At 40.5% G+C, this 24,375-nt stretch overlaps 2 protein-coding genes across 15 annotated transcripts in view; one reads left to right on the top strand and one right to left on the bottom strand.

The window, feature by feature from the left end:
- Window positions 1-6,127, bottom strand: part of LOC119187366 (ribosome biogenesis protein bop1-B) — a 116,346-nt gene extending 110,219 nt beyond the window's left edge. Inside the window, exons 1-2 of the mRNA XM_075878593.1 lie at window positions 5,931-6,127; window positions 5,378-5,434 (exon numbers count right to left, since the gene is read on the bottom strand). The gene's annotated coding sequence lies outside the window, so the exon portion shown is untranslated. The remainder of the gene's footprint in view (window positions 1-5,377; window positions 5,435-5,930) is intronic.
- Window positions 6,128-6,419: 292 nt separating this feature from the next.
- LOC119187365 (protein fantom) overlaps window positions 6,420-24,375 on the top strand; it is an 87,010-nt gene continuing 69,054 nt past the window's right edge. For 10 of the 14 annotated variants that reach the window (XM_075878580.1, XM_075878582.1, XM_075878588.1 and 7 more), the window contains exons 1-10: window positions 6,420-6,812; window positions 7,127-7,250; window positions 7,406-7,473; window positions 9,742-9,839; window positions 14,086-14,166; window positions 14,982-15,055; window positions 15,313-15,396; window positions 15,686-15,791; window positions 17,089-17,211; window positions 23,815-23,961. In XM_075878580.1, the coding sequence (XP_075734695.1) occupies window positions 6,809-6,812; window positions 7,127-7,250; window positions 7,406-7,473; window positions 9,742-9,839; window positions 14,086-14,166; window positions 14,982-15,055; window positions 15,313-15,396; window positions 15,686-15,791; window positions 17,089-17,211; window positions 23,815-23,961 (909 nt within the window). In that variant the 5' untranslated portion in view covers window positions 6,420-6,808. Of the gene's footprint in view, window positions 6,813-7,126; window positions 7,251-7,405; window positions 7,474-9,741; window positions 9,840-13,807; window positions 13,940-14,085; window positions 14,167-14,981; window positions 15,056-15,312; window positions 15,397-15,685; window positions 15,792-17,088; window positions 17,212-22,048; window positions 22,161-23,814; window positions 23,962-24,375 lie in introns of those variants that run through there. The other 4 variants (XM_075878578.1, XM_075878583.1, XM_075878589.1 and 1 more) reach the window with 4 other exon arrangements.

Here is a 24,375-nt window from a genome sequence, read left to right as displayed (position 1 = left end):
ACCTCCTGTATCCTAAGCTGCACTACCTTCGATCATTATCATAAAAATCATGACTGCTGATTTTTCCTTACCGAATCTGAGATCTAACCTATTTCTCTCATTACCACAGATGTCCATCAATCTTTTCAAATCTTCCTTGTTGCCGGCCATCAGCACTATATCATCTGCGTACATTAATGCTGGTAGTGCCTGATCAATAAGTTTTCCTTGTTAGACTAAAGAGAGGTTGAAGCCCAGTCCACTTCCCTCTAATTTTGCCTCTAATCCTTGTAGGTACATCATGAATAATAAGGGTGACAGGGGGCACCCCTGCCTAAGTCCCCATTTTACCTCTGCAGGCTTGGATACCTGTTTTTCCCACTTTATAACTACCTTGTTACTTTTATAGATATCCTTTAAAAGATTAGTGACTCCATCTTCCACACCTATAGTGTGTCCAGTATTCCCCACAAGTCCTCTTGAATCACACTGTCGTACGCTCCCTTGATATCCAAAAATGCTAGCCACAGCTAGGGCCTCTGTTCCTTTTGTGCTGTTCGATGCACTGCGTCAGTGAGAACAGATTGTCTTCCAACCTCCTGTGTTTCCGAAACTCATTCTGCAGTTCTTCCAGCACCCCCTTATCTTCTATCTATGCCTAATCTGCATCGCCAGCTTGTAGTTAGAGAGGCTGGAAAAGCGTTCTAGCCTCTGTACTGTAGTTGTTTATGTCATCTTTGTCCCCCTTTCATTTATAGATCATGCTCAATCTGCTTAAGTATCCATCCATCGGGGACTTCACCAGAACAGCGCATATGGGGCATGTGGTTGACGCTGTGCGCTCACAGAACACCTCATCATTCGTGTGCTGCACTATGTGCGTAACACGTACTATAAATAAATCCCGACCAAAGTATGGTGACAGGCTGTTGAACCACAGAACACTACCATTTGATTGAACCCACGGAGGAAGGAAAGGTGCACGATGGCATTTTATCTCTAGACGAGCTTAATAGTTGCTGTCTATCTTTACGGGGTTAGCGCGCGAGGTTTGTTGATGTTGCTGGCAGACGGTGCGGTGCACATGATCTGCCGCCGAGGTGTGTAGCCCTGCCGTGCCGTCACTTAATGTCCGTGCTTGTTTTTACTTCCGTCTACCGCTTCAAGAGCTTCCACAGATGGCACCAGATGCGTTTTCTTGTCATTATGTATGAGTGTTCAGCAAATTGGCATGAACGAAAGCATTTCGCTTATCGTCGTGCACACGGGCAAATTTTATCGCGGTCAGGTTTGAACTGTGTTCTGTGTTCATTCATTGTCACTATATTATTCGCGATCTGCGCACTGTGATCTAGCTCCCGGATCGCGATTAAAATGATCTGCTACGCCAAACTCGATCCGGATTATTTTGAACCGAGTAGCAACAGTGATTGTATATCGTGATAAAAAGAATGCGGCCCATGTCGACCCTGATCGTTATCAAAAGTGCCCCGTGCCTGTGATTGTAATGCGAGAAGTCTAGGACACGTGAACTATATGTAATGGAAAAGAGAGAGAAAACATTTATTGAAAGAAGCTTGTGAGTGAAGGTGGGAGGGTCCCTTATTCCAGGAACCCTCTGGCTTGGACAGCCCGCCGAGCTCGAGCGACGAGTTGACACTGCTCGACCAGGTCCGGCTGAGAGATCGCAGCCTCCCACGCTTCACTGAGGAGGTCTTGGTCCGCATCTGGTGCTGCTGCTCGTAGTCTTGGGACGCTTACTTTGCACTGCAGTAGGAGGTGCGCCAGAGTGTCTGCCACATTGCAGTGAGGGCAGATGTAGCTGTGCAACGTTGGCCTCATATGGTGCAATAGTACGCCGTGTGTGAACGTGTTGCTTTGAAGACGCCTATAGTCAGTCCCTTCGTCTCTTGTGAGTTTTGAATGTGGCGGGGGGTATAACCTGCGTTCGAGCCGATAATGTTGCAGTAATGCATGGTACGTTAGTGGTATGGCTTCTCTTGTCGCTGATTCTGTTGTTGAGTGGGAGGTGCCTAGGATCTTGTATGGGAATGCCCGGTTGACGCATTCGCGGGCTGCGGTGTGTGCCGCTTCATTTCCCTCGAGACCTTCATGACCCGGAATCCACACGATGCATGTGTAGGGACGAGGATTGTCCATGCGCTTTAGTAGCGTAATCGCCACCGTGGAGACCCTGCTTTTCAGGTAGTTCCGTGCCGCTGTTTGTGAGTCGGTAAAGACCACGATGGGATCCTCACTCGTCTGGGTGGCAAGTGCTATAGCAGCCTCTTCAGCTGTTTCCGCACGTTTGGCGAGGATAGTCACCGATGCCAGTACCACGCCCTTGTAAACTGCGACGAAAATCGCGAAGGCATTACGTCCCGGATATTTGGCTGCGTCCACGTATCGCGCCTGCGGGTCGGTTTTCTAAAAAAAGTTTTAATCGGCGCGTTCAAAAAACACATCAGCGGCGGTGGTGGCGTGCCGATCAGCTGGAGCACACCTCTACGCACGTCACTTCTGCTACTGTGGCTAGATAAGGGAAGTGTGATGAACGCGCCGGCTAGCGCATAACGCCTCGGAAGAAAACCGCCAGATGGCACTGGCACACGTTTGCATGTGGGCAGGGAAGGGAAGGGAAGGCAGGGAAGCTAGCAGCAAGATAAAATTTGAGAAGCGATTGAGAGAAATGGGGGAGGAGCGTTAGGCTAGGAAAGTATTCAGCCACTTGTACATAAAGAATGTCGATACAAAATGGCGGAAGCGAACCAGAAAATTGACTGGTAAATACTTGGAAAACAGCAGGGGGCCAAACCAAAAAGAATTATCGGTTAAGAAGAAGGTGAAGGAAGCTGAAACCGATATGTGGAGAATTGGCATGATTAAGAAGTCCGCACTAGAGATCTATCGTAGTATTGCGAACAAAGACATACAGGGCCAAATACGAAGGGGTACACACGGTATGAAGTGCGTGTGGAGAGGAAGAAACTGCCGAACACTTGATAATGTTCTGTAAAGGGCTTCACCCTGTAGTTCAGGTTGATGGGGCAGAGTTTTTCAAAGCACTGGGGTTTAGGGACAGTGAGGGCAAAATAGACTTAAAGCGGGTAGAATTAACTAGAAGGAGGTTATCTGATTGGTGGCTAAAGTCAAGGCAGGAGTGAAAATTGAACCCTTCGCTGCAAAGTACGAATTTTCAACCTCACTATTTAAAAAAGATAAATCTAGTTTTTGGTTCATTAAGTATAATGGCTTGGTTCAACACACGTCCCGAAGTCCAGAGCGCAAGCTTGCCTCGTTCAGATCCGCTACTTGTTTCAAGTGCATATACCCACATGCAAAGAGTTCGCCAACGTGATCGACTTCAGAAATTGCGAGGCCCTTCAAATAAAGCAACAGAGCAACCAGCAATCTTGATACGTTCGATGGTCGTAAAAACCGGAACAGACGGAGAGCGACATGCAGCGTGACAGGAGTACACGATCATACACACTTCGCCGGCAAGACACTATCCGCGCGCACACGAACTTCAAGAACAACACACGCGCTATCAAGCAACAGGCTTTCCTGGGGATAAACAACTCAACACGTGTTCCTAAGCAGTGCACTTAGGCGATCTTTACGGAACAAGCGGGGCGAAAGCTTCCCCTGATTCAAGTTACCCACATGGATGAGAACACATAAACTCGTTTTCAAAAAAAGTGTTTATAGAATTCTTCAAGGCATGCTTAAAGTAAGTATTATGCGTATTCTAAAATAAAAGTTTGCATTTTCTGGCCAAATTACTTCTGCTTTTTGCTAAAGACTAATGTGACAACCTTTTTCAGAGAAAGTTTTTGTTTATATTCTGTCGCTATACTAGCTTTACAAACGTGTATGTAGATAGTGATTACTTCCTCCAGCGCATCTGTCGTGTATTTCATAAAGCATTTTATTATACTCTTCAGCAGCGCGGCGAGCCAACGGGACGGCTTTAAGCTCTCCCATAGTAGAGTACCTATAGTACTCTAAATCGTTACTCACTTTTTCATTACAATCTTCAGTGTGAGGCCCACGGGACGGCCTAGTTGACCTAGTGCTCTCCCATAGTAGAGTACCAAGTACTCTAAATCGGTCACCAGTTCTTTTCTAAACACGCGATCACCATGTATTCCATGGCTGTATTGGACGCAATGGCTTTGTCCTATCATCCTTCAAGCTGCGCGTTGTGTGTATTTATGGGCCAGCTCAAGCAGCGATGTTTAACAATTTTTTTCTGTGACTTGGACGTGTATTTTGTAGTTTCGCAACTCGTATAATCTGACTGTGTTCCGTAAGCTGCAGTGATGCCAACCCTATAGAGATTTATCCTAAGATCTAGAGATTTTTTACCTCATTTAGAGATCTGGCGTCTTTTTTGTTGAATCTAGGGAATCTCATAAGGCTGTGGAAATGTCACATTTCACGGCCTGATTAAAGGCATTACTAAGTGACCACTCTCTTTCAACTAGAAAGGCTGTAAAAAATGATAATTTAGGCTATGCCTTGTTTTTTTTTAATTTAAGATAGCCTTGGTGTTCTTATGAGTTGTGTGAAGGGAATAGCAGCTTTGTAATGTGAGATTGTTATAGTCTGAATATTGCAGGAAATTGAGCTATGTAGTCGTAAGAGTTGAGAACGCGCATATCATGACCTCCCTGAGTGATTGCTGCACTGTTAAACAAAAGTAAATTTTGTCTTGTAGTGAATATAAACAGATGTCAAGATTCCGCTGACTGCGTGCCTTCACCGAGCGAAGTCTCCACATGAAATACCTAGGAATATTATAGAGCGTAAAACTGAGCGTAAAAGTTACGAATATATTTGGCCAAACGTGGAGCTGATCGAAAGTGCAGAGGAAAGGCGTAGCTATATCAGCCAGGAATAATTGATGTGTGGGGTTTAACGTCCCAATACCACCATGTGATTATAGACGCCGTATTGGAGGGCTCCGGAAATTTCGACCACCTGGGGTTCTTTAACGTGCACCCACATCCTGAGCACACGGGCCTACAGCATTTTCGCTTCCATCAAAAATGCAGCCGGAATTCGATAACAATAGTTTCATGAAACTCAATGAGGTTCATGAAATTTTTGTTATTTGTGAAGCCCTTCCTGACCACATAGATCTCATTGGACGCAAAAGTGACTCCGGATCACTTATTACGTCAGTGGCTATTTGGCCCGGAAGATGGTGAAAAGAACAAAGTGCAAAAGATGTAGCAGGTTGCTGCTTCACTCTGAGAATTCCTGCTTGCTTCCAGCAGAATCATGCCTTCTGCACCCGTCCGAGTCCTTAACAGACCTGGTCAAAGCTATGGAAGATGCATTCACATGTTGCTTCAGTTTTAACAAGTTGAAAAGTGACAGCACAACAGACCTTATCTCTTGCCTGTCTGTGAAGAGGTTAAATATGGTCGGCCGTGGACACCACAAACTGGAAGGGACAAATCAGATAATTAGATTATTTACACTGACCAGACCGCATTTTCTCGTTGCTGGAGAAAATGCGTCCAATCAAAAGAGAGAGAGAGAAAATGAAGTTCTTGAAGTTTAGATTGTCTTGTTCTTGTTTACATTGTTACAAATCTCCCATTAACAACTGTGATGTCACTGTCTGGTTGTGCTTCACATATGCAGAAAGCAATTTTTTGTGAACTGGTTTGTGACTGTATCTATATATGTTTGCCAATCGAATCTCAATGTCATATGTGTGCTTGTATGCCTAATGTATCATCATATATTTACTGTTCTTTTTACTTGCCTTATTCGCTTGCTTTAGCTGAGTCGCGTATAACTTGCAGTTCTCTCCGATCTTAATGCATATGTCGTGTTTATTTTTTATGTTGTTTTCCGCTTTCGTGAAAATAAATGTCTTGCTTGTAAAATTAGACCTTGATTGCGCATGTCATAAAAATAATGGTTGCCAATACCTTTACGTGCACTGAGACTTCACGGAGAATACTGTGGCACTAAATTTGAAAATTGCACGGACTTTGTTTTGGTGTCACGCCATGGTTTGGTGCGAGGCCCATGAAAACGCGCACACCGCTGCTGGAGCACCTGAATGGTGCCGCAACGCACTACATCAATAATAACAAAACACCGCCATTGTGCCCAGTGAGTATGGCCGCTGTGACGTAATTTTCGCCACATTTTTTACACCCTGCGCCGGCTGGGCATGCCCTCTCTTACCTTTTTTTCCTCCATGATTGAACCCCTACGTGCTACCAGCACTAGCAATGTGCTACTTGCCGACTATAAATATCAATATAAAAACATAAAACAACAACATTATGTGAATAATTAGTATTTGCTAATAATTAAATTTTGTTACTTGTAATTAATTTTTTTATTTGAATAGAAAATCAGGTTTTAAAAGTCAATCCAATCCGTCTAGATAGACGATGCTAGGCGATAACTGCATATTTCTGTAAACAAAATCTTGAAAGTCGACGCGGTGCAGCCTTGATGTGAGCAGCTTTCCTAACGACAGTGTCCTGAGTATCGCTTTTTTTGGCTGCGCATGATAGTCATAATTTTCAATGAAATGCATGTAACTCGGCTGGTGTAACTTCGCGGAACAAGAGAAGGAAGTATCTCGTTTGAATCGGCGCGCTGATTACTTTCGCGGTGCGCGGTCGTCTGCTGCTCCCGCGTCCACTTAAATAATTTTGTCGCTTTGCAGCTGAACCATGTTATTGCATTCGATATGCACCGAATCGCGTTTGATCTTTCAGAGTGCTGCTGTGCATCATCTGGATGAGACCTACGAGTTTGACGGTAAAAGCTTACGGTGCATCATCGACTGATGGGTACGTATGGCATGACGACGTCCGTCTACGGCTATTGCGCCTCTTGTTCTCTCCTGTTAGCTCTACAGAAATAGGAAGCTCTGACGCAGGTAGCAGCGATGTTACACCGGTCACTATATCGAGCGCCTAGCGATAAACGCTTTTAGTCCTCTTGGGAATCTATCTCGCTCAATCTATCATCGCTCAATCATCATCAATTCGCCACAGCGGTTGCGTGTGCCAGATAAATATGCTGTTTGAAAAATCATGAGGTCACTCGGATCAATGAACTCATTGTCTGCTCGGTCAGGAATAGCGTTTCTCACCGCCTGCAGGGTCCGCGCGACTGGATGGAGATGCTTTCGGTCGGCGCTCATTGGAATATGACTACCTGCAACTGCGAGATGAGAACGTTCACCTCAAGAAGCATGCCCGAGAGCAGGAGGAAAAGGCAAAAAAGTGAGGGCGTTTGTTCTGCGAACGTGCACTTCTATATGAATGCGAGAATATCTTCGAATCAATCGTTTTCTCGAAAATTGTTTGTTTGAGCAACTTTATTCCCCTTTTTCTTTTCATCGTCTTTACTTCATTGCAACTTATTTTGAATTCCGTAGGTTGGCTACTCGGCTGTCAAGAGTTATTAACGAAAAGATCAAGCAGGGTGCCACAGCAAGTGAGCTGGGTAAGTTGGCTTTACGGCATATTACATATACGGCGCATATCCTTGAATATGACGTCGTTCATCTTTTAATGCTATTTTGCTTGGTTTACATTGACGGTCTTGATTCCAATTGAGTCCACCCACATGTGTATGATTTAATTTCCAAAGGTCAATTTGCATGCTTGTAAAGAAATCAGTACTTCATTGCTAGTAGGATAAGATGAGACTGCAGCTGTGTTTATTAATATATATATATATATATATATATATATATATATATATATTATTACTTGGCATTGATGTGAAATAAAGGTACCTCTGTTTGTGGTCTCACTTCACTTCATTTTCAGACTACCATGTCGCTTTTGTTGCCTCTTCTTTATTAATGCAGCTCACAGTTTAATTGTAAATTATCTTTAGTGACTACACAGCTAAATGATATGTGAATTGCAGATATTTTTATTTTGGTCTTTTATGAGAAGCACATATTTTTGTGTAAAATGATTGAAAAATGCAGCAAAATGAATAACAAAGAGCCATAAAATTATTGAAATAAAAGGGAACATGTAAATAGATTTCCACGTGTGTACGCAATTAAATAGATCCAGAATTTCAATACTTTTGCGAGCAGTGACGAAACAGTATAATCAGTAGAGTGCCATCTATTACCAATTTTTGTTGCTAATTCGTGAAAGGAATGGCACTGTCACCATCACTAGAATTCTTTTATAGGAAATTGTAGCTTACGAACTTGTGCTCACATCATGGTTTTTCACTTCACTTACCTATATTTGAAGGTTTATATGTGCTTCAGGCCTGTAGCCAGGAAATTTTTGGGAGGGAATTGGGGGCAGGGGAGCACTTGTTCAAGGCTTTGAAAAGCTCCTATTTTCACTATTTATTCTTGACAAAACGTCCTGCTTAATCTGAATTTTTTTTGAGGGGGGGTGGGGGGGCTAGGGCTTTCCCTTGGCTACAGGCCTGGTGTATTTTAAAGTTTTTAGATCACACTACTCTGATCTGGAAGCTCTGTGGTAAAAAGCAGTCATTATACTTTCATATTTATTGCACTTGGAGCATCTGTACTGGCACTCATAAATTCACGGGTGTGTCAACTGTGATATCAGAAACTAAATAAAATTGTGGCAAATAAATAGTTTTTTTTTTTTTGCATCTGTGCTTTGTAATTGCACTGCTTTAGGTATCTTGAGCAGCTGTCTCTAATAGGTGGCTGTGCTTTCTTTAAGGCAAAGGACTGAGAGTGCAATATTGCTGACATGCCAGAAAGTCATGTATAACCTTTGCTCAATGTTTTTAGGCCACACTATGCATGACTTAAAGGTACCCTAAGCAAACATAAATTTAACATTGATTGCTGAAATAGCTATATAGAAATTGTGTGGGGCTACTTTCGTGCCAACAAAATGCTTATTTTGTCATAAAATCATGTTTTAGCGGTCTGCACGGCATTAACGCACTTGAAATCACCTGCCTGAAAATGGGCCTCCTGACGTAGTTGCCAGGCCCAGTGTTGCCCGTATTTACTGCGTCATTCTCTATAGCAACTCCAAGCAGTTCTTTTTTTCATGAATCAAACAGAAATAGGCAGGCAGAATTTCATTATGTTTTGTAATGCAAGGGAGGTTCTTTCTTTATCGCGTCTGGTTTGATTATTATAATTGTACTCAGGCCCCTTGACATCATTGAGACCATTTGAAAATGTCCTATTTGTGATGCATGTAGTGTCTTAAGTTTACCTTAATATCTCGATTAGTAGAGCCCTGCCATTGATAATATTGACATTTTAGTCATTCTCAAGCATTGATCTTTTATTTTGACACCAAGTGGGATTTGCAATTTAAAATGTTTGTACATTGCAGTCTTTGTTTCACACTTCGTAAAGTTGGACTATGAAGAGAAGGGTATTCCTAACTCTCCTGGGCTTCAAAGAAGATACCAAAAAGGGCGTGAATAGCCCCCTCAGAGGGGCATGTTACTGTTTATGTAGCTTGTACAGTGACACGAAAGATGTTGTTCATGCTTCCACTCCCTTTAGCTCATAGAAAAGCTTGAGATATGAAAAGCTTAGTCCACTAAGAGCTTATCCTGCTACTGTGCAACCACTTCAGTTTATTCTTTTCATGTAGTTTTTCCACATAAATAGCTTTATGGGAAGCAGTCAAACATTATGAATTAAGCTTAGAGAGTATGCACAATTGTCCATATCAATGAACTAAGTGACATTTAGTATGATAACTTGAAAATTTTCCTTTTCTGCTGTTTCAACAGGGCCCCGACGTCAGATGGTAGAAATGGAGCAGAAAGTTGAAGACTTGGACAACAAAGTTAGGGTTCTTGAGAAACAAAACATGCAACTAAAGGGCAAGGTGAGCATGGTTTTTAGCGGTACATAATTACACCTGTGAAACACAAGAAAATGCTAGTGAATGCCTAAAATATCTATGTTCATAAAGGATAAGTGAGACATCTTAAAAGAGTCCTGCAACGTTTTTTCAGCATGGTCAGAAATTTCTGCCAACCAGCAATCAAGGCTCCTGAGAATATGTGAAACATTATAGCTCAGCACACAGCCTGGAATATGCTGTTAATTTTCAAAGTCGGCTAGAAATCGCTCACTTTTCTCTTGACAAAAGATGCCATAAGCCCAAATGACCGAGCCACAAACCCAAAGTCCACAGCAATTGGTTAATTTGAGCATCATGAGCTGCACAGTTACCGCGGCCACCACCGTGGGACGCCAGGATGTGCTCGTGCTCTCACTTGGGATCACTCTGAATGTAAGCTGCGTGTTCAAAGAAAAATTTAAAAAGTGCTAAAGGTGACGATGCGAACTGCTGAACTTGTGTATCTTCTTGCCTTCTGGTCATCTCCCCTCCTGCATAACTTTAAGCGCACTCGCTGGTACAAAAGGAGAGAGAAAGCACTTGAAGTGTGCGACAAATTCTTGTAACTTGGCTCGTAATTCCTATATTCTAAAATATGTTTTTCAGCAGTCAATTAGTGAGGCAGTAAACTCCTTGAGTGAAACCATTCAATGATTAGTTGGAAAAGTGTTGCAGGGGCCCTTTAAGGAAGTTTAACTTTTGTTTCAGCTGTATCGTTCTTGAAAAGATCCTGTTGCTACATAAATGCCACATTAGTGATATATAAAAAGCTTCCTGAATAAGTTAATCAGAACTATTTGTACACCTTTCTGTTTCCAGGTCAGCTTGATAATTGCAATTGATGCATACCATAAAAATGGCTATGACGACCTACAAAACTGTATAATCATACCTGATGTTAAAGCAGCATCCCACAGTGAGATTCAAACTTCAGTCGATTCATTCCCATGGCACATACTTGATCACTTGACCATAGCTCCTCGTGGGATTTCCATCCTATTGCAAGTGTAACAATTTAACATAAAGACATCACTTTGTACTGTATACTATGGCGAGTGTTGCATGCACTTGCAAGTTATGTGATTTCTAAAAGAAGCTGGCTAATTACTATTGGATTGAAACTTTAAGATGCATTACAGAATGTGTAGAGCAAACAGGGCTTGTAAGACAGAGGAGACAGACTTGTTTTGTGCGCCCGTCTCGTGCCACACAATAATGTAATTCAATTAGTCTGTCACTCTGTTTTTTCGAGGCATGTGTATGCAACAAGGAATGTTTGTACATGAGCACTTGCTACACATATTTACATAGAGAGTGGCATAAGGTCTTTGTGCTGCATATAAAGATGTATTTACAGGATGGGGACAGGATGTGCCTATCATAATTATAATGTTGTTTCAATAATTTTTTTCCCACTTCTTGGGTGGTAATATTTATGCTATTTGTGAATTATATTTTGCTTAAAACAGTTATCTAAATGAACTGGCTTCAATTTTTACGGAGAATTTCGAGATATATTAAACTAGTAAATCATATAGGATAGAGAAAGTGCTCATGGTGGAAGGCAAGTATATTCAATATACACTTGAAGTGGATTTGTCTTAAAACCTATTGTCATAAAGGTTTATTTAATGTTTCATGATATAGCAGGATGACTAGAAATCATTCAAGTCATTTCAGAACGTTCCTAATAGTTTTTGTCTAGCACTGTCTGTGAAATTCCTTGTACTTTTAGGCTTCTGGTAACTGCTGCTCGCATGAAATTGCACTGGTGAACGAGAAATTCATCAATATGGCATGTCATCACATTCAAATTGTATGTGTTTTCTTACCATATGGTTTCTTGCCAAGACTTTCTACTGAACTAAAATTATGTAGTAGGAGTCGACTGTTTGTCTGCATATGGTTGGCTTTGTACAGTTATGCAGATGAAACAAAAAAAGATAAAAAACAAACTATGCATACGGACTGTAACCAATGTAAATGCAAATTTTTATTGTTTACTGTGTAACAATGCTTTCATTCCGAAGATGTTTGCTTATCTGTTTATGTGTGGCAGAAAATTTTGTTTCCGAGCACATTAATAGATTTAGAAGTTTGTTAATAATGAATGTGCTTTGATAGGGCTAATCAATTGTGGCCGGGAAATATTTAAAAAAAAATTTATAGAAGTAACTATGCCAGCAATGAGCTTCTTTGCGACTCTTACTAATCTTCTAGAAGATAATTCAGAAAAATGTATGTTGGCTCAAAATGCCTTCATATTTTAGGGATATATTCAGTAATTTGCGTTTACTAAAACTTGAAGGCTTACTGCTAATTTTATGTGTGGACAGTACTAGTAATTACCAACATGCGAAGTATAATTCTGTAATAAAAGATCTGATTAAAAGATGAGATATGCTTTATAATATCTAGCTTAATTAATATTGTTACGGATGTGATGGGTTTATTTACACCGAAAAATGTCAGCGCTCTATTGTCACTGCCGAATCACCATCGCTCGAGAGCGTCCGATCTCTTCTTCTTCCTTGCTCTTTCAGTCCGCGTTATGTTTTCCTCCGGGCCAGACGAAGCTCACCGAGCGAGCAGAAGCGATCGGTTGTTGTAGGGCTTTAATCGGGCAATGTGCACAATTTGCGTCTTGCGCGAACGCCGGCTCTGAGCTGTCACTTTCGCAACAACGTAAGTGATGTCACTTAGGCACTGAGTAATGACGAATGGTCCTGAGTACTTAGAAACAAACTTCTGGCAAAGTCCTTTCTTTCGAACAGGCGTCCAAAGCCAGACCAAATCACCTGTAGCGAAAGTCACGGGCGGGTGTTTTGCATCGTAACGGTCTTTCGCGCGAGCGTGGGCGGAAAGAGTTCGGAGCCGAGCAAGTCGACGAGTTTCTTCGGCACGACACAAACTCTGCGCGACACTGGTATTTTCGTTCGTCGAAAAAGGAAGTATGCTGTCAAGGAAACTTTGGGGATGACGAGCATAGAAAAGAAAGAAAGGCGTATAATCCGTGACTTCGTGTTTCGCGGTATTAAAGGCGTATGTAACAAAAGGTAATACGGCATCCCAGTTCTTGTGATCCGCTGCGACGTACATTGAAAGCATGTTGATGATGGTACGATTGGTGCGCTCAGTGAGGCCGTTGGTTCGAGGGTGGTATGGCATGGAATGGCGACACTGACACCCACAAAGCCGTAGCAACTCTTCGACAACGTCAGCGGTAAACTGCCAGCCGCGATCACTTATCACCACACGAGGCGCCCTGTGATGGAGTATGATCGAGTGTAGAAGAAACCATGACACATCAGATGATGTGGCTGAAGCAACCACCATCGTTTCACTATACCGCATCAGGTAATCTACGCACACAATAATCCAGCGGCGGCCGGTGGTAGACTTGGGGAAAGGGCCCAGTAAATCTATGCCGACTTTTTCGAATGGTGATGTCGGTGGCTTAACCGGCTGCAGTGGGCCCGCCAATGGTGTGGTAGGTTGTTTGTGGCGTTGGCAGACATCACAACTTGCGAAGTAGTGCTTGGTGGTCTTCCAGAGCCGAGGCCAGTAAAAACGTTGTCGGATACGGTGAAGCGTTCGGGCAAATCCAAGGTGCCCAGACTTGATTTCATCGTGCATGGCTTGGAATACCGCAAGATGCAGGCATTCTGGCACGACGAGGAGTAGTGTGGAACTATGGCTGGAGTAATTCTTGCGGTATAGTAGGGCGTCATGAATCACGAATGGCGTGCCGCTTTTAGAGCTACGAGCCACATCAATCATTGGTTTTAGCGAAGGGTCACGCTGTTGCTCGTGACGGAAGGCGTCCAAATTTGGGAAGTTGTATGAGATTGCGGCCAGGTAGTTGTCGAAATCATCATCATCAGCATCCACAGTCGGAGATGGAAGACCACCAAGCACTACGTCACAAGTTGTGATGTCTGCCAACGCCACAAACAATCTACCACACCATTGGCCGGCCCACTGCAGCCAGTTAAGCCACCGACATCAGCATTCGAAAAAGTCGGCATAGATTTACTGAGCCCTTTCTCCAAGTCTACCACCGGCCGCCGCTGGATTATTGTGTGCGTAGATTATTGTGTGCTCTTTCAGTCCGCGTTACAATATATTTAATTTAAATGAAGTAGTAAAAAACTTGATTCACTGTGTTTGTGGTGACAGAAGCGTAGGTGAGTCTTCATTTTATAATGTCTCACTTTTTTGTTTTCAGCTCCAAGTCAGCAGGCAGCTTATTTCTACAGCTACCCAATTTCAAAGCACTTATTCTAAGGTGCAGCCTCGGGTAAACTCTGTGAGTCATTGGCATCTTTAATTACATCTTGTTATTTATGCAATATAGAAGAGTGAAACACTTTCAACCTGTGTGCAATAGTATATGGGACAACTAAGGTATTCTTCTGTCATGATAGATGCTAAGCCTTGATTCTTAATTGCATTAGCTATGTGTTTGGCTATATATCAAAAGAGTGACAACAAGTATGGCTAAACATTTGTCTTTACTTTATCTAGTGATAATGAATTTATGTACTACTAGCATACATATGATTGCAAATGGATGTAGGCACTTGAAAGTTGTACGCACGTCTTTAATTACAAAATAAGTAATTACTTTTTCTTTCGAAGTTTGCTTATATATGCACATTTTTTATTGTAGCGTATATGGCATATCAGCATTTTGCAGGTACAATAAACAGGGCATTATACAGTTCAGAGCAAAGTTGCTACTTTAGCTTAGCTTCTGTTTAAAATTACACTAAAGAGAACAACTATTTTTCGTGTTTTAGTAAAGCACAATTTCACAATTCTAAAATCACCACTCTTACTGCAAGATTACGCTTGATAAACGAGACAACGCGCGAAAAGAAAATGTGGGAGAATACGCCACCAGATTATGACATACATTACTGCCATCATTGAAGGCATCAATGTACATTTGGATCTCTTTTTCTTTGCTGAATGCCTAATCATTGTCAGAAAAACAACATAATACGCTAACTTGCACATGCATTTATTTTCATTCAATTTGCATGCTTTAGGCCAATGTGGTAGATTTACAACTGCCTTAGCTCTCATTGTGCAATTTTGTTCTTTTTTCCCTTCCTTCAGGGTTTACGCCGTCCCATTCAGAAGCCTCGTCTATTTGGAAATGAATCTTCATTTACAGCTGCATCTTTGCCGAAGTAAGTAAAAATCTGATTATGTTGATTCAAGTACATATATGGGTAAGGAAATATTCAAGCTACTGTTGAAAAAATAAAATAATTATGTGTTTCAGAACTTAAGAGACTTATAGATTGAAAATTTCAAAGTGTGGCTCACCAGATAATTGATACCTGTCCTTAAGTATCTGCCAAAATTGCATGCTTAGACCATCAGTAGGAACTTCCCTGCCGTATAGTGCTTATAGCGGCTACAACACTTTTTGAAAACTTTTCAGGAAAATGGGAGCTTCTGATTTAGTCCATGCGCCCCCATATGTTGTCAGCCTTGTCAGGGAAGCAAAAGAAGAAATTGAGAAACTGTAAGTGCAAACTTTGTGACAATATTGGTTTGTTTTTAAAATAGCCAAACTTAGCTTTATTTAATTACTCAATTTGATCCTTGTTGATCATCATGATATCAAGCTCACTTTGTCTCAGTTTCTGCATTATATTAAAATTCCTGCAAGTATCCGCTAGTGATAACAGCTCAAGCTACTTTTAAGATAAATTGTAGGAAAAAGAGAGTATAGGGATAATAAGTATTTCTTACTGTTGTTTTTTTTTTTTTTGTACCTGCACCATGGCCTGTGATTTTCCTGGCTGATGCAGTGAAGCAGTTGTGGAATCTCAGCGCTTACAGTTGGCTGAAGTGGCTGAGCAGGCACGCTTTAGGGAAGTGGAACTTCAGACAGAATTATCTGAGATGAAGGAGCAGGCAAGTGACTGGAATGCAACTAAACTGGTTTTATTGTTATTTGAAGGGTCATTTATTTAGATTTAGAGAAATAAAGTAGAGAAGATTTAATATTTTCATAGAACGTAACAAAATTTAAAATGCACCAGCTTAGGGCGTGATGAACTTGTATGCTTTTTCTCTGTGTAGCTGCAATTTTTCCAATTCTATAAAGTGATTTCTGCAAGTGATGCAATTGGTTTTGTCTAAGAAAGGGTAAATACTGAATTCTAATTAAAAGCGAGTAATGGCTTGGTTGAATAATTTAAAATTAAATAGTTTGAATTTTATATAGTACACAATATAAAGAAATATTATCATTTTTACTCTGACCAAACTAACTTGCTCACGCTTTTGAGAATTAGCTTTAGGTTGGTGTGAATGTCACTTTATTGGGTTTAAAGTTAAGTGGAAGCAGCTTTGAGTAGTGGCAAGTTTTAAATAATAGTAGGGTGAAAGTTATAATTGGTAAAGTACATTAAGTTTTAAAATTTGCTATACTTAGCACTTATAAGACCATATGACATGCTTTTAAAATGAAAAAAAAAAAAAGTTATCTAGGTGCAGGTATTATGTGCCTTAACCTTGAAATCTTCCTTTGATACAGGGCGATTGCCCTCTGGCTATGTGCTTTCATGGCAGACCCACGTGCAATGAAATCACCTTTTCAGTGTATTACATGGAGTCAAATGTACATGGTTGACATCTAAGGTGAACACATTATTGGTATTCTAGTTGTTAAAACTAAAACACTTGTGCTTCTTCATAGAAAAATCTCCACTCTATGATGTCCAGTCATAGTGTCGATAAACACAATAATGATTTCCAGAATTCTCTGTGAAGCATAAGCTTCTATGAGGCCTTGAATACTAATAAGGTATTAACCTTAGATGTGGACAGCCCTGTAGATGTGGTAGCCCTGTATTCATTTGTTTTGAATACTTCGATCTTTCAAAAAACTTCAATTTATGTCAAAGTATATTTGAGTGCTGTAATATTCCTTTGAATATTTGAAGTGCTCAAATACTTACCCATGCATAGCATCTATAATTACTTTTATACATGATAGGCCAATTAGTAATGAAACTTCAACAAAATAAGGGAAATTTCACATTTATATCACAATTGCTGTAAATAGCATTCCCTATACTTTCATTGGTCTGATTGTCTGTTAGTTCTCGTTAAAGTTGTCTTTAAGACTCGTTATTTTTGGCTTCAGGTATCTAGTTCACAGTTTTCTGCTTTGTTCATGAGTAGCGTTTTCAAAATGTACACTTAGGTGAATAAGGGCCAAGTTCGCTACATCCAGGGAAATGTGGATATCTTGAGTTTACGGCGAGATGCAGAACACTATGCTCTCAGAGAATCGACCTTCAAATCTGAGCTTGAAGCTCTTAACAAGGTAAGTGTTTTCTGGCTGAACTGTCTGCCTAACCAGTTTTAAATATAAGCCCTTAATTTAGGGGTCAGTGAATACTTATAATTTTGAATATTTTTTCAGTAGTATTTCTTATTCAATTCGATTTGCACTGGAGTATTACTATTCGAACTATTCAAACTTCCCGAAAACAAATACAGTGAACAACTAATTGACAGTGGCCCCTTCAGATTTTTAATATGCTCCACCTCATCACATATCGTATTGTGGCAAAGTTACCATCAAAGTCTCTGTTATTGACGCAAATGTATTGACTAAAAAAAATACAGGTTTCAACATAGAGATGATGGATGAGACAAAGGTAGGGGTTGACTCAATGCTGTTTTAGACTTGAAATTTGGGCAGAAAGTCTCAAATATTGGAGGCTGAAAATTTTTGGCATTCGAAATTTCAGAAGCTCTTCTATATTGATGTCTAGAAGGCCGATTTGGAGCTCCGGACTCGAAAGCACACCTTGTCCACCACATCAGGTGGGCTTTCATTTAAGTTGAAAGAGGAGAAGAGGCTGAGAAAATAGCATTTTTGCTTTTGACCCGTAAAGTGTTGTCAGTAACTTTTTGGTTGCATCAAATCATGTACATAAGTAGGATTCAGCTTCTGCATTGCCTTTTTCTTGATAAGACAAGTATGAAACACCACTCTGTGAGTGTATCATCATCATAGAAACACTTTAAGGTTGCTATCTCATAAGAATATGCTTAGGAATCCTCTCTAACTTTTTTTTCCAACAATTTCACTTCAAAGTATTTGAAAAATATTCTAAGAATATTCAAAAATTATTAGAAAAATATTCGATTCCATTCACACTCATACTTTAATTATCTAAAAATTATTTACATGATTGAAATTATTGCTTTATACACTCTTAAGCGATTAATGAAGTGACACTTTCTGTGGCTGGGCAGATCGTAGTCGCCGTACCTTATGTGTTTCTCTTAGATTTTGAAAATTTCAGTATCTTCAATTTGTTTGCAAAAAAAGTTGCACAAAAGTATTATCAGCTACATCATGTGTGAAGGTGGTACTTGCGACTCCAGGGAAATGTTATTGGCCAACTTGCATGGGCACTTCAACCGCATTCACAATTACTGTTTCTGTTTGTGGCCAGCCTTTGCAGCTTTCCTTTATTGTGAACATTGGCATAAATGATTATGCCAAAGAATTATCATTTGCTTGTTATGTAGCAGGGTTGCCTCCTTCAAATATGCTGATCTGAACCTCTGGCAGAGCCTCATGGGAGCTAATGTAACTTGTTTTAGATGAAGTAGCATTTCATGCAATGGTTTTTTTTATTTGGATTCCTTTGACATTATTGGGCTGCTCAAGCATTTTTCTATATAGCTGGAAGTTTGACGTAACAGTATGCATCATAACTCAAGTGTATGTACTTCCTACAAGTTGCATTTTATATATGTGTTACAGATACTAAGATGACCTAAACTAAAGCACCTGTAATGTCATTCACTGTGAATGACATTAGGCAATAATGTCATATTTGCTGCTGCCACATGGGCAGTGTGAGTGACATTCACACCTAATGACATTCACCCGCCGAATGTGTTCACTGAACTTATGGAAGCATGACATTTGTACTCTCGTCAACAGGCACTTCACAAGAAATTACAAAATCGACATTCTAAAGCAAGTGCAAACGATGTTGAGATGTTTATTAGGGTGTTGTTAACTTTTTGGTAACTTTTAAGCAGGCAACATCATAATAGAAACAATTTATGCAGCTATATATATTCTCTCTCCCAGGCTCTAACTTGAAGCTGAAGCGCCTCCTGTCAGCCATGTTTATACATGCTCGCTGTTGTTTTGGTGCAGCATGTACGTGTACATCCGCTAGTAGCTGAATACGCACTCGCGCGTTGGACACCAGTTTAGGGAGAGTGTATTCAAACAAATTTCTCTTTCTTGGGAAGCACCACAGTACTCTGTTAATTGCTGATGAAGTCGAAGCCCAAAGAGCAGCCAAACGAAACAAATCGGTGCATAGGCGCAGCTCCAAATTTCTTATCGCCTGTGATCTTTTTTCAATAGCAAGCTTGAGGTGCTTCAGTCGGTTCTGATGGTTCACTCAAAGCCACTGGAGAGCAATTAACATTCGTTTGCACTGATGATCATTCATCATGGTCACAAATTTATGAATGCTGTCACGGTTACAAATATTGCCGACTGCAAGTTGTGAGTGGCTTTAAGTTAGTATTGTTTTGGATATGTATGAAGACTTATTTCTATAGATGCTGTTTTATCACAATCAGTATAATTTGAACTAGCTAGTTAATGTTATGCAAATTAAATTCACAATTTGTAACTTCTTGGTATCACAGCAGCCTGCCGGCAAACATTGACATCAACTGAGAACGTCATTTCACACAGCCGTGTAGACCCAGAATGCAAGATCGCAATGACATTCACTTTTAATTCATTCGCTGTGAATGACAATACACGTGTCGTGTAATCCATGTGGATTTTTCTGAAGTCCTCATGGTTTTGTGCTACAAATGGGCGGGCGGGGGGCAAGTGAACCAAAATTAGCATGGAAGAGTAAGATGGTTTGACGAATATAACGGGCTGGTGAAGACATGAATAATGTCATAATCCCGTCGGATACGTTGTCAAACACTTCCCACCAGACAGTGGCACATACCTACGGGCGGTTATGCGCCCCTGGTATGCGAGTATGTGCCACATGTGACTGACACTTAGTATCTACCCAGGAACGACGAGAACCCACAGGGGCAATATTAACGCGTCAGTGTTAAGGAATACCCGACATCGGTAGCGTCGATCCAACGAAGGCATAGAATAAATCGCAGTGTTAAGAAAAACCTGACATGGGCAGCGTTGACCCCCCGACGAATGCAAATAATAAATTTCAGGGTCCCAGCAGGAATTGAACCCAAGCATTCTGCGCGGTAGTCAAGCATTCTAACACAGAGCTACGACAGGTCTCGGAAGTACTGCTAAAATAGACGCTAATCTTCGTGAAACCTCAATAGTGGTTGCAGTGCTACCTACCCAATTTTCTAAACATTACATATGCACTTCTTTGATACGGCCGTCACGTCAGGTTAACGTAAATTTTGGTTAGGTGCCATGCGCTGAAGTTGATTTATGTAGCAGTGTCCAGGGCGAGCATCTTCGGGAGCATAAGCGTTCCATATCAGCTTCCGGTGTTGCTAATGTGCATGTTCCAGTTGGCATCGTTGCGCAAGTGCAAACAATTGGTTGTATGAACATCTGCAACTCTTGAACATATGTCTGTGCGCACAACACTTGTACATATATTTAGCGTCATTTCATTACGTGTCGCTCAATAAAAAAGTTGCAACACGGTCACCTTTCCTCTGCATGCTTCGCATAACGTTGATTCTGAGGTACGTGGAATCTGCCGAATTTTTATTAAATTTGTCTGATTTTCATGCTCATAGATGCAGCTAACTAAAGTGCAATATCGACACTCCGATCCTGTCAATGGGTGACAAATGCTGAACTACACTGTCCATCACCACCATGTTTGAAAAGGAATGACACTTCCTGTGCAGAGTCTGATAATCTATTATTTATTTTTTACTTGAAATATATTCTATATTCAGTTTGCATTCTTCTGTGTTTTTACTTTTTCACTTTATTTGTGTTGTGATACTATATGTGCATGTGCCCCGCCGCGGTGGTCTAGTGGCCAAGATACTCAGCTGCTGACCCGCAGGTCACGGGATCGAATCCCGGCTGCGACGGCTGCATTTCCGATGAAGGCGGAAATGTTGTAGGCCCGTGTGCTCAGATTTGGGTGCACGTTAAAGAACCCCAGGTGGTCGAAATTTCTGGAGCCCTCCACTACGGCCTCTCTCATAATCATATGGTGGTTTTGGGACGTTAAACCCCACTTATCAATCAATCAACTATATGTGCATGTAAGCAAATAAAGTGAAGTTGTTAGTCATTGCTAAAAAGCAAACGCTCTTTTTATGATCTATGCTTTTATGCAGCTTTACTCATGCTCAAGCAGTAGCTCAAGTAGACAGCCATGGTATTTGTACCTCTTGAAGATATCAGCACTCATATGTTATTGTAGGCATTATTTACACTGTTAAAGCTTCCTTTTTTACTATTCCCTTTCTATTTACAATTATACAACTCCCAATTTGCACATGACGTTAAGCTCATGGATACAGTAGCCACCTCGCTATTATACTAATGATAAGCATGATGCTGAACAGAACTTCATGGGCATTTAAATTTTTTGGCAAATGTTTCCCTCTACTATGGCAGTAAACCATTTTAAGAATGTTAGAAACATTTTCTCATACTTTTTTTATAGGGTATTAAGCTTTTTGTGTAAATGGTAGCCAGATTATACTGCCATTTGGCTAGAACCGCCAGAAAATCATTCTACCACTTTTTTTTTTCAACTGGAAGGCTAAAGGCCATACCTAAAGATATAAGGATGATAACTAGAGCAAGTTTTATTGTGGGGCTTGCCTGAACTTGTATCAAAACACAATTTCTTTTATATATGCAGAAATATTTATACAGAATTGTGTTGAGAATGGAACTTGACTCTTAGTGCATGGCACAGCTACCACCAGTTTGAGCTAAAGAAGATTATGGATGAAAGAGTTCTGCATAAACTTTTGGTAGTTTTCATAATCTTAGCCTTAATAATTATTACTTTTACTGCCCATGCCTTCTGTCCTTATTTTTATCTCTATGCACATTTACATTGACGATATTATTTGGCATTTAATGTTATTTTTACTTTTTTCTATATTTTAATGCACATATTTTGTTTCAGTTGCAATCAATTATTCAGAGCACAGCAGCGATGCCTTCGCAGCCTTTGTGTCGCCTGCTGCAAAATGGCACTGTTTAATGTGATTCTGAATTTCAGCACATATAACATGAGTGTGAGTTTTTGTTTTATTATTTTTAAAAATTTCTGTTGGTGCACTTTTTACTTTAGGCCTAAGGAGTTCTGGTGTACTTGTTCAAGTTCTTACTTGTTCTTGAGATTCCTAGCGGGGACTTGAAACTGGCTTAAGATTTTGTGACATCTTTTTATTTGTGTGTATATGTAAGGCTCTGGCAGAACCTCATAGATTTTGCACTTTTGATTTGCTGCATTCGCATAAAGTTTAAAGAACCCCTGACTGCAGACTTTTGCTTGTCACTTTTTTACTCTAACTTGTAACTTTGTGTCTGGTAAGGCTAAAATTGAATGGTACATGCTCTAACATATTATGTTATTAATGCTAGCATCGTTAATTGTGACCAGTTCTAGCATCACTTTGAATTGGCTGCCTAAATTTAAGGGAGTGTGAATAGTGAAATGTAGAACCGAGTCGAATACTATGAATCAAATAGGGATAATACCAATTCGAATATGAATATAAATCTAATGCTATTCAAATAGTTTTCAAATGGTAAGGCAACTATTTTCAAACTGAGGTAAGCTCGTATACTGTAGGAACTAGACCCTATGAGGTATTTTTTAAGTGTTTGAATAATGATACAGTAGTCATTTCAGTATTCTAGGTGGTATTTGTCATCAGGTTGTTAGTAACAGTAAGACATAAAGTGAAATAATATTTCATGAATAAACGTCATGAGTCTCATCGTAGTAGTAGTGCATTGAGGACACATTTGTACTGGTGACGCTGGACCTAAAAGCAAAAAGTGTTTCATCTGGTGATGAGTAAAGCTGCGATAGTCCCATAAAAACTTGAACTTCATGCATATTGGTAAGTCACTCATTAAAACAAGAAAAATGATTTCTTGCTCATCCAACGTATTATGCCTTTAGGGTTTTTCTGTCAGTGCTGATTATTCAGAAAGTATTAGAAAAATATTCGGTATTTTTAATACGCATTATTCGATTCATTATTCAGAATTTTCTAATATTCACACACTTCTGCCTTACAGCGTAAGAAACTAATGCCCCAAGCAAGGAGCGCTTAGGACCACATTAGCTGAAGCTTTCGTGATGTTGACAGTGCAGTATTCTAGTTGGGGCCCTATACGTGGTAAAGAATGAAATGATGTTGGTGCTTCAATATGATTTAAGCCTGTTAAGAGCATGTCCCCTCAGGAAGAAGAAAACCATTCCTGGCGTAAATAAGCAATGCCACTTTAAAAGCAGCCCGACAACAGAACGAGAGGGGCGAGGAAGAGTAGCTCGTGTCGGGTGCCAGTCATGGTATAGTGTGGGCCCCATGAATCATGTGTGACTTCGACAATGCTCGCTTTCTTTGGGGTACATCATACAGAGCCTCCATCTACATCATACTATTGACGATGCCTCAAGGGGCTGCCAACTCAGGTTAGCACTCATGTTTCCTTTAAAACCAAATTAAAATATCATAATGGTAATGTTCATCATTAATACAATTGGCAAGAAGTGTCCACGTTTACCAGACAGTCAAACGACACAAAATCTAAAGATTTCAATTTTGGTGTCAGGGGTCCATTAGTATACTGCAAAGATCTTACGTTTGAGCAGACGCTGCAGACACCCGAATTCTTCTTCTAGTAAGTTGTATGCATTATTGTTTTTGCTCCTAGAAAATGGAGAGAGTGAGTGCTCACAACAACATTTTGATGGGTGAGGTAGATCAACTGGCATCCCAACTGAGAACAGAGCAAGCGAAAAGTCTTCAGCTGGAAGAGAAATTGAATGCTTGTGAGGCTGTGCAAAAGACAATTGCAGAGGTAAGCATTTTGATTCATGCCTTCTAGCGAATAATGCAGTTGGGCTCTTATTACTCAGGCTCCTAATACTATCAGGAACTTTTTTTTTTACTTGCTTTCTATTCATAATAGGAGGTCGGAACGGGGCAAGATGGATTCTTTCTCATTAATCAGATGTTTCTCATATATAGACAGTGATATAATGCTTTTAAAATATAGCTCTATCATAAATGAAGGTAGTGTCTGTATAATGCCCCCAGGACATTAGACTACTGATTCCATGTTGATTGAATGGGCTCTTGGGCAATGCATGTTTAAGAAAATGACAAGATTACCTGCAGTTGTCCATGCATGCATGCACTATTGAGAATTTTTCAGTTTTTACTTCAAGATTGCAAGATAGTAAAAGATCGCTAGAATGTTCAAGATATTGTC

The sequence above is a fragment of the Rhipicephalus microplus genome, chromosome X (assembly GCF_043290135.1).
Source record: "Rhipicephalus microplus isolate Deutch F79 chromosome X, USDA_Rmic, whole genome shotgun sequence".
Taxonomy (NCBI): Eukaryota; Metazoa; Arthropoda; class Arachnida; order Ixodida; family Ixodidae; genus Rhipicephalus; species Rhipicephalus microplus.
The sequence above is the reverse complement of the archived record's forward strand: the minus strand, read 5'-3'. Positions and strand labels throughout refer to the sequence as shown.